General features: G+C 34.0%; 2 protein-coding genes across 2 annotated transcripts; both read right to left on the bottom strand.

The window, feature by feature from the left end:
- Nucleotides 1–1,341: 1,341 nt before the first annotated feature.
- Nucleotides 1,342–2,697, bottom strand: LOC112013951 (xyloglucan endotransglucosylase/hydrolase protein 22). The gene is made up of 3 exons (XM_024046335.2): nucleotides 2,330–2,697; nucleotides 2,032–2,225; nucleotides 1,342–1,940 (listed from the first exon to the last, which is right to left on the bottom strand). The coding sequence occupies exons 1-3, from the start codon at nucleotides 2,612–2,614 to the stop codon at nucleotides 1,541–1,543; spliced, it is 879 nt and encodes a 292-aa protein (XP_023902103.2). The 5' UTR covers nucleotides 2,615–2,697; the 3' UTR covers nucleotides 1,342–1,540.
- A 2,767-nt stretch (nucleotides 2,698–5,464) lies between these two features.
- Nucleotides 5,465–6,908, bottom strand: LOC112013949 (probable xyloglucan endotransglucosylase/hydrolase protein 23). Its single transcript, XM_024046330.2, has 3 exons — nucleotides 6,544–6,908; nucleotides 6,250–6,443; nucleotides 5,465–6,071 (listed from the first exon to the last, which is right to left on the bottom strand). Exons 1-3 carry the CDS (start codon nucleotides 6,826–6,828, stop codon nucleotides 5,672–5,674), a joined length of 879 nt encoding a protein of 292 aa, XP_023902098.1. The 5' UTR covers nucleotides 6,829–6,908; the 3' UTR covers nucleotides 5,465–5,671.
- Between the last annotated feature and the right edge of the window lie 3,256 nt (nucleotides 6,909–10,164).

Here is a 10,164-nt window from a genome sequence, read left to right as displayed (position 1 = left end):
AATTCAGATTCATCATCAGCATAACAATAATTTCCTTTAAAAAAAAAAAAAAGCCCAGTGGTTATCTGATTGTTGAGACAGCCTTGGAGCATCTATAGTAATATGAAATTTTGATGCAATTACAGAGTACTCTGCGATGCTCTGTCTTGCCATATACTTTTAAAGGAAAATGTTAGTGGTGGGAAAAATGCAGACACAGAAGTGATGCAAACTATATCATGAAGGAAACGTGGGCACAAATCTATAAGAAAAAATAAGTCTTCTCTATGTGTTTCTGCAATCAAGATGATCTTAAAATTTCATCCACCATATTCTGTTTGGTATTTTTTATTTTACCATGAGACAGTTAATTTTGGAAAGTTCATTGGGAAAAAGGAAAAGAAAAAGATAATGACCATGGTTCATTAAACATCACAAATCGGTAGTTAGCTTCTTGTTAGCATACTTTTATACATCAATGCGTTCCCTTATGATTCACATTTTTGTCAATTTGTTTCAAGCTGAATCATTAGCAGTAGCACAGTACATAAGGTAACTTATTTTTGCAATATATGCCTTAAATAGTGAATAACATTTTTTGGACATGTTTGTTTCAGTATAATATGTAATCACATAATGTTGCCAAATAAGTTTGGTCTTTGAATATTTTAGTTTTATCCATATATTTTTCTCATGCAATCCCATTGGGTAAATGTGCTTCACTATTTTTAATTTTATATGGGCAAAAGTTGGGTCCGATTCCTCAGATTTTGTATGTTAGGTTACCCAATTAAATTCATACATATTGTATTGGCTAATAAAAAAAAATTGTTATATTTTCTAAGAAAAAAAATCAATGAAACTATTAGCTTGAATTTAGTTGGAGAGTCTAAATGTACTGCTCCTAAAGAACTAAACCTAAAATTTACCCATTTATATTTTATATTTGGTAGGTCTTGGTTAAAGCACCTATATTAAGAAGTACAACAGTGGCTTAAAATGGTGTAGTGGGCTACCTAATTGATCTAGCATTTCCAGATGTAGGATTTAAGAAAAATAACTGGGACTTTTTCTATGCATTATTCCTACTGTTATAGAATATCTTGATCACACCATTGCAGGGCCGACACCATTGCAGTGCCAGCATTTTACAGGACTTTTAATTTTTTTTTAACTTGCTGCAGAAGACAGAATGGATTAATATTGCTTGCCACTTAAAATTTCACATTATGCATAAGTTCATGTGCTTAACATTGAAGTACCATTATTATTATTATTATTATTTTTAATTATTTATTTATTTATTTTTATGTATACAAGTCAATATAACCATAAGCCCGCCAAGAACCAACAGCACTGGAATTTAGTGGAGAAAACAATCTCTTGTATTATATAGGCATATACAACATTACAGGATTACATTGCAAATAAGAACAGATTTTGGCCAATGTAGCGATGACAAAAACGCAAATAATGAAAGAATTGAATCCTAGAAATTACATGAATAGCCTAATAAAATAGTAAAAGAATCTATATATGTATAGGATGTTCCTTTTCTCCATTAAGCGCTGCATTCAGGAGGGAGGCCCTGGGGAAACCTCTTAGTGTCTGAGCAGTAATTATATATCATATAGTTCTTCTGCACCCATTTCAGCCTCTCTTGACTTGCACTGTCCAGCTCTTGTGAAAGCCATGAACTCCTATTGTTGGAAGGTGAAGGAGTAGTTGAACTACAAGAAGATTCTCCAGAAGACCATGTGCAAGCATCAGCTTTGAAGTTTCTGTATGAAGCAGTAAAGGGTGCTTGGGTCCAGTCTGTCTTGACAAGTCCACCTCGTGTTGCCCAATCATCAGCATTCCAGAGGCTAGAGTATATCCTCATTGGCTGGTTCTTTGGAAATGGAACCCCAATTGACTCTGAGTTCTTGAACTCTCTAATGGGAGTGCCATCCACAGAGTATCTGAATAACAGTTTAAATATGTAAGACTATGTACACTGGAGAGGAAACAAAAAGACAACTCATGTATTGGAAAATAATAAGGAGAGCTTACATAATGCGCTGAGGATTCCAAAGGATGGAATAGGTATGAAAATCTGCAGTTGGGTCAAACCAGAGATAGAACTGTTGCTCTCTGTTGCCTTTGCCTTGGCTGAAGACATTAGTGTGAAGGATGTAAGGATCACCACTAAGATTTCCTAAGAACTCGAAGTCTATCTCATCCCATGTTGATCCTTTAGAAGATAACTGTAAGTAAACACAAACATTCAAAGGGATAAATATTCGTAAATGAACATAAATTTGTGTTGATATATGGTTTTGGATAATACTGACTCTACAAGAAAACTTACATAATAGGCAGTAACAGTGCCAGCAGAGTTTCCAGGAACTAGCTTGAGCTGCATATCTATCTTTCCAAAGAGATACTCATTCTTGGATTGGAATCCTGAGCCAGAGGCTTTGTCAAGTTTGAGAGTAAGAAGCTCACCATTGTTAAGTATGTTAGCCCGGCCATCTCCCCATGTAATGTCAAAGTTTTGGTTCAAGTTGCCAACAGTAGCAACTATCAAAGAACTAACAAGAATAGGCAGAAGAAGTATCAATTTAACACTTGAAGAAGTGGAAGAAGAAGCCATGGAGGATTTGTAGTGGGTGGTAAGCAAATACAGGTAGTAGTAGTAGTAGTATTTTGAGGTTTGGAAGTGAAGGATGAGTGTGCTTAGGAACTTGGATTGGTATTTATAGTAAGGACATAGGAGTAGTAGGCAGGTTACTAATTAAGACGTGTATCCAAAAGTAAAGGAAAATGCATGGGAAGATCCAGTCAGCTAAGCTGTAGACAGTCGTTGCCTTTAAGAAAGTGTAAAAATTAGCTGTCAAGATCGCACTACCAAATCAATATCATTAATATTTTCGTACTATATTATACGCGGATTGAATTATTTTTGAGAAGAAAAAGTTGGTGAATTCACATCTCTCCCTTTCTTTTTGTTTAGGCACCAGCCCAGCTTCATAAAGTTCCAATTAATACTCTCCTTTTGGGTGCTAGTGTCTGTTCCAACTAATACTCCTAAATCACAACAACCTCCACCACTTGAGACTTTTAAAGTTGACATAATAGTAGCACCTGGAAAAATAAAAATGCACACGGTTACCTTTACTAATGTCTCCACTTTCCATCCTTGATATAAATACTGTCCCCATGCCTCCATCTGCTTTCCAAAATAAATACAAAGTGCCTTCTTGGATATTACACAGCACAAGATTCTTTAAAAGAAGCAAACAATTCCTGTTAACCTTTATCTTAAAATTCAATTTAGTTTCTTGATTTTTACTTCAACTAGTCACAAGTCCATACAATGAATAAATAATTATTTTGTAATTGTAATATAATGTATAATTTATTCTTTCTAAAAATTAAACAATTTATATTTGGTCCAATTAGGTCTATTTCGGTCCACTCGGTCAATCAGTCCCTTTCAATTAATTTTGGACTAATTGTGCTCAATTGATTCTTTTTATAGGTTGCCTTTTCAAGTTTAGCTCAAAAATTCTTTTTTTTTTCCCCTTATTTTTTGGGTTGAAAAGTATAAAATTTTATTAAATTTGGGCTAAACTCTTTAGTTTTGATTTAAAAAGTATAAACAAAATAGAAATTAGAAATCAGAAATAGAAGTCCTAAAAATGCAATAAAAATAATAAATATTCAAAAGTTTTATACAGTCCACTTCGGTCATATTCAGTCCATTATGTCCTCTTTAGTCCACTTTGGTTCATTTGGTCCATTCAGTTAACATTGGTCCTATGTTGTCCACTTCAAGCCTGTTTGGGCTATTCGGTCCATCTTTGTCCTATTCGGTTCATTCTGTTTACTTTAGTTTTATTTGGTCCACATTGGTCTTATTCGGTCTATTTTGTCCACTTTCTTCCTATTCAGTCAACATTGATCCTACTTGGTCCACTTCTTTCCAATTTGTTCTTATTCGGTCCTATTTTTTTCTATTCAGTCCATTATGCCTATTTTGGTCCTAATCTATCCATTCTGTTCTATTCAATCCACTTTGGTCCCTTCGGTTCTATTCGGTTCACATTAGTCCATTTCGGTCCACCTTGTTCCCATTTGGACTTATTTTGTCTATTTGGTCCACTTCGATCCATCTGGTATAATTCAATCCAATTGTGCCCACTTTGGTCCATTTTTGTGCACTTACATATATAGGGAAAAGAATGTTTGGGTTGAGAGTACCAAAATCTAAATTTATTATATATATATATATATATCTCAAACTCGTAATATCTAAAATCCTTAAGCATGACATTTATTATTACTATATTTTTTGTTAAGTCATATTAAGGTAGCATTTCAGTTCACTTCGATTCAACTAAATTTAAGTAAAATAGTCTTTTTTAATATGAAGGCTATGAATATACAAATCTAATCTTTAGGGTAGTTACTCATTATGTCCACTTTGGTCCCTTCAGTCCTATTCAGTCCACATTGGTCCACTTCAGTCTTAATCGGTTCACATTGGTCCACTTTAGTCCTATTCGGTCCACCTTGTTCCCATTTAGTCCTATTTTGTCTATTTGATCCACTTCGTTCCATTTGTTCTAATTCGGTCAATTTGTGCCCACTTCGGTCCATTTTTGTGCACTTACATATATAGGGAAAAGAATGTTTGAGTTGAGAGCACTTATTCTAAATCTAAATTTATTAAAAAAAATATATATAAATCTTAAACTTGTAATATTTAAAATTCTTAAGCATAAGATTTATTATTACTACACTTTTATTAAGCCACATTAAGGTAGCATTTTAGTTCACTTCAGTTCAACTAAATTTTAGTGAAAAAGTCTTTTTAAATATGAAGGTTATGAATATACAAATCTAATCTTTAAGGCGGCTACTCATTTGTTTTAAAATCATTGCTTTTAAATGAATTGCATGTGGTTGATTATACCTTCAAACAAAAGTATATATAATTTTTATTTAAATAAATTATTCAAAATTTTCATTCTTTTAAATGAGATTATTATGCCTATCAAAACTCATAACAAACTTATACTAAATATGTTTAGTCTATTCTCAAAATTTTATTGTACAAAAAAATTTGTTCTCCATAAAAATTAAACAATTTCAAAATGCAATTTTCATCACTCTATTTTTACAAATATATAATTTTATCATTTTTGATGTTTTTTTTTATTGATATTATTCTTTTTTGAAATGGTCTATATTCTTCTAACTACTATTATTATGTGTTATATTTTCCTAGTTTCTTTTGTTACAATTAACAGTTTTATGTTTCAAAGTAATAATTGATATTACAATTATTGATATTATTCAATAATTGTTATTTTGTTTGCCACTTAAAATTTCACATTATGCACATGTTCATGTGCTTAATCAGTGAAATACCATTTTTATTTTATGAATACAAGTAAATGTATCCAAAAGTTCCCCAAGAAACAACAGCACAGGAATGTAGTGGAGAAAACAATATCTTGTATTATAGACATATATAAACATTACAGGATTACAGTGCGAATAAGAATAGATTTTGCCATTGTAGCTATATAGTGATGACAAAAAGGCAAAAAATGAAAGAATTGAATCCTAGAAATTACATGAATAGACTAACTAATATAATAGTAAAAGAATCTATATACGTATAGGATGTTCCTTTTCTCTATCAAGCGCTGCATTCTGGAGGGAGGCCCTGGGGAAACCTCTTAGTGTCTGAGCAGTAATTATATATCATGTAGTTCTTCTGCACCCATTTCAGCTTCTCTTGACTTGCACTGTCCAGCTCTTGTGAAAGCCATGAACTACTATTGGTGGAAGGTGAAGTAGTAGTTGAACTACAAGAAGATGCTCCAGAAGACCATGTGCAAGCATCAGCTTTGAAGTTTCTGTATGAAGCAGTAAAGGGTGCTTGGGTCCAGTCTGTCTTGACAAGTCCACCTCTTGTTGCCCAATCATCAGCATTCCAGAGGCTAGAGTATATCCTCATTGGCTGGTTCTTTGGAAATGGAACCCCAATTGACTCTGAGTTCTTGAACTCTCTAATAGGAGTGCCATCCACAGAGTATCTGAATAACAGTTAAAAAAATGTAAGACTATACGTACACTAGGACGGAAACAAAAAGACAACTCATGTATTGAAAAATAATGAGTCTAGGGACAACATTTTTCACCACTGTTGATACGTACGTGATTTGTGTAAAATAAAAGTGGTGGAGTCAGTAAATACATAGAAGGAGAGCTTACATAATGCGCTGAGGATTCCAAAGGATAGAATAGGTATGAAAATCTGCAGTTGGGTCAAACCAAAGATAGAATTGTTGCTCTCTGTTGCCTTTGCCTTGGCTGAAGACATTAGTGTGAAGGATGTAAGGATCACCGCTAAGATTTCCTAAGAACTCAAAGTCTATCTCATCCCATGTTGATCCTTTAGAAGATAACTGTATGTGAACACAAATATTCAAAGGGATAAATATTAGTAAATGAACATAACTTTGTGTTGATGGATTGTGATAATACTGACTCTACAAGAAAACTTACATAGTAGGCAGTAACAGTGCCCGCAGAGTTTCCAGGAACTAACTTGAGCTGCATATCTATCTTTCCAAAGAGGTACTCATTCTTGGATTGGAATCCTGAGCCAGAGGCTTTGTCAAGTTTGAGAGTAAGAAGTTCACCATTGTTGAGTATGTTAGCCCGTCCATCTCCCCATGTAATGTCAAAGTCTTGGTTTAAGTTGCCAACAGTAGCAACCATGAAAGAACTAACAAGAACAGGCATTAGAAGCATTAATTTAACGCTTGAAGAAGTGGAAGAAGAAGCCATGGAGGATATGTAGTGGGTGGTGAGCAAATAGTAGTAGTAGTATTTTATGTATGTGTATATGAGGTTTGGAAGTGAAGGATGAGTGTGCTTGGGAACTTGGATTGGTATTTATAGCCAGGACATGGTAGACAGGTTACTAAGACGTGTATCCAAAAGGAAAGGAAAATGCATGGGAAGATCCAGTCAGCAAAGCTGTAGACAGTTGTTGCCTTTAAGAATGCGTAAAAATTAGCTGTCAAGATCGCACTACTAAACACAACCAAATCAATATCATTAATATTTTGACCTATAATACGCGGATTGAATTATTTTTGAGAAGAAAAGGTTGCTGAATTCACATCTCTTCCTCTCTTTTGTTTAGGCGCCAGCCCAGCTTCATAAAGTTCCAATTAATACTCTCCCTTTGAGTGCTAGTGTCAGTTCCAAATAATACTCCTAAATCACAACAGCCTTATGCTCAAAAGAAAAAAAAAAAAAAAAATCATAACAACCTCCACCACTTGAGACTTTATAATAGTAGCACCTGGAAAAGTGAAAATTCACACGGTTACCTTTACTAATGTCTCCAACCTCCATCCATGATATAAATACTGTCCCCATATATGCCTCCATTTGCTTCCCAAAATAAATCCGAAGTACCTTCCTGGATATTACCGGGCACAAAATCCTTTAAAGAAGCAAACAACTCGGGAAATCATGTTACTTTTTCTCTTAAAATTCAATTTTGTTTCTTGATTATTAGTTTTAGTTTTAGTTTTTATTTTATTTTTATTTCTACTTCAATTGTCAAATTAACCATTGATGTTTAATGTGCTGGTACGGCCTACAATGATATAGGGATCGTTGGGCCTCGACCCCCAATTAATTTCTGTTACTTTGGGTATAGCCCATAATGGAAGATCCCAAGGGAAATTTTGGTAGGTGGATGATGGTGATGAACGGTTATGAGGTGGTATGTTACTAGAAATCTTTTGCCCGAGGAGGACCTTTGGCAGCTAAGGTGTCCCTAAGGCATCCTGAGTTAGATCACATTTCCCAAGTATTGTTTGATGATTTCTCACTCTCTCTTGGTTTCTCTTCCCTAAAAAATGTTCCAACCCCTTACCCTGACATTCTCCTTTGTTTTAATATCTTTTTGTTAGTGTACCTATCATAATGATAGAATATTCTATATGCATGTGGGTCTCTCCACCCGTAGAGTCTAGGTGGCCCTTTAGGTCTGGGCTATTGTTCCAATGAATCTGACCTTGTATCAGGGAGTGGGACCTATAGTTTTGTTACTGAAATGATTTTCTAGTAACTTGTGCCCGAAGCTAAATCTTGTGCTTGGCTGGCAGAGTACTTTAAAGATTACTTCCCTTTCTTAGAGGATAGACGGGGTTTTCTCAGATGCTATAGAGAATGCAATGGCCTGGGTAATTCAGCTCAGGTCTTCTATTGGTGGAACAGGCCTATGTCCAATGGTTCTAGGCCCAGGTTTGGTTTGGGCTGAACTATTTTCTTCCACATTTAACTTTGTCAATTTAGTCCACCAATTTTCTAAATTGAGTCCATTTGGTTATTTTGTTCAAATTTGTTAACAAGTTAGCTCATTTAATTTTTTTTTTTAATAATATAATGTCTAGTAAGTAATATATCTCATTTATTTTTTAGTTAATTTGTTAATAAAAAATGGTTAAGCTATTTGTTTACTAATTGATTTTGAAGGAAGGATTAAATTATCTCATTTTTACAAAGTGAGAGATTTAATTGACAAAAATGGAACTTCAAAATTAAACAATTTATATCTATATATAATATAAAAGAGAAATGTTAGACTTTTTGTTGACCGCTCTCTATTAAACTACATGGCTATATAAATTAAGCCATGTATACATTTAAAAACACAACACAATTGTACTTTTTCATTTTAGTCGTTAAGTTTCAGTATATACTTACCGCTTCATATAAGATGTATATATTAAAACAAAAAATTGTCATTGAGAAGAAAAGCATTGGTAAGGCATAGGAAAGAGAATGAAAATTTTAGAAAAAAAGTATTCGTAAGGCGTTTAAAAAAATTGTTCAGTATTATTGTTGTTATAGTCATTGTGGCTTGATTTCTGGGCCTAAATCAAATTGTCCAAACTGTTGGGAATTTAGAGGAGTAATATAATGAAATAACAAAATAATCTAGTAGACAATGGAAAATTTGATTGGCATGGAGGCATAGTTGAATGTTATCTTTAGACAATATTTGCCCCCATACAAGAGTTGCTAAAGGGTTATCACAAATTTTTCCCTAGGATACTACCTAATTTATTGGGTTTTACAAATAGCAATTTTGCAGAAAACTCACAGATTTCTTGTGTTTCTAAGAAAGATGAAAGAGAAGAATTGAGAAGAAGTTACCAAATGAATATGAACCATTATTTATACCCAAATGATTATGACCCTTTAATAGACGCATTTTCATTCAATATGCACATTTTCGGTCAATAGACACATCTTCATTCAATAGGCACCTTTTCAGTTAATAGGTACATTTTCATTCAATAGGCACCGGTTGGTATATCCAATCAATATACACATTTTTGGTCAATAGACACCTTTTCCTTCAATAGGCACATTTTTCGGTCAATAGACACATTTTCATTCAAATAGGCACATTTTTGGTTAATAGACATATTTTCGTTCAATAGGCACATTTAATATATATCAAATATAAAGGTTTGTAACTTTTCAATAGGTATCTTTTGGTATATCCAATATGAAGGGCTATAACATTTCAATAGGAACCTTTTGGTATATCCAATTTGAAAGGTTATGACATTTCAATAGACACCTTTTGGTATGAAGGGTTATAACATTTCAATAGACACCTTTAATATATATATTTAATATGAATGATTATGACCTTTCAATAAGTACCTTTTGCTATATCCAATATGAAGGGTTGTGACCATTTAATAGGCACCTTTCGGTATATCCAATAGGGTTGTTCACGGGTTGGTCCGGGTCGGGTTTGTGCCTAACCCAAAATCGACCTAATCAGTTCGGGTCTCCCATACCTAGACCCGTCGTTGACCGGTAGATGTAGACGGTTTGGGTGGTCGGATGCCTTTGGTATCCAGTTGGGTCTTGGTCGGTTTCGGCCTATGCGAAACGTCTCTAAATTTTGCAAAAATTGATCCGTTTATGTCAAAATTTGTCGATTTTTTTCGGATTTGGCTAGATCTCGATGAGATCTTGGTGGATCTCAAAGAGATCAAGCCAGATCTCGACGAGATTTTGGCGGATCTTGAAGAGATCGGGTCGAATCTCAATAGATTGGATAAAATAGACAGGCCAACCACT

Source organism: Quercus suber, unplaced genomic scaffold (assembly GCF_002906115.3).
Source record: "Quercus suber isolate HL8 unplaced genomic scaffold, Cork oak 2.0 scaffold_708, whole genome shotgun sequence".
Classification (NCBI taxonomy): Eukaryota; Viridiplantae; Streptophyta; class Magnoliopsida; order Fagales; family Fagaceae; genus Quercus; species Quercus suber.
The sequence above is the reverse complement of the archived record's forward strand: the minus strand, read 5'-3'. Positions and strand labels throughout refer to the sequence as shown.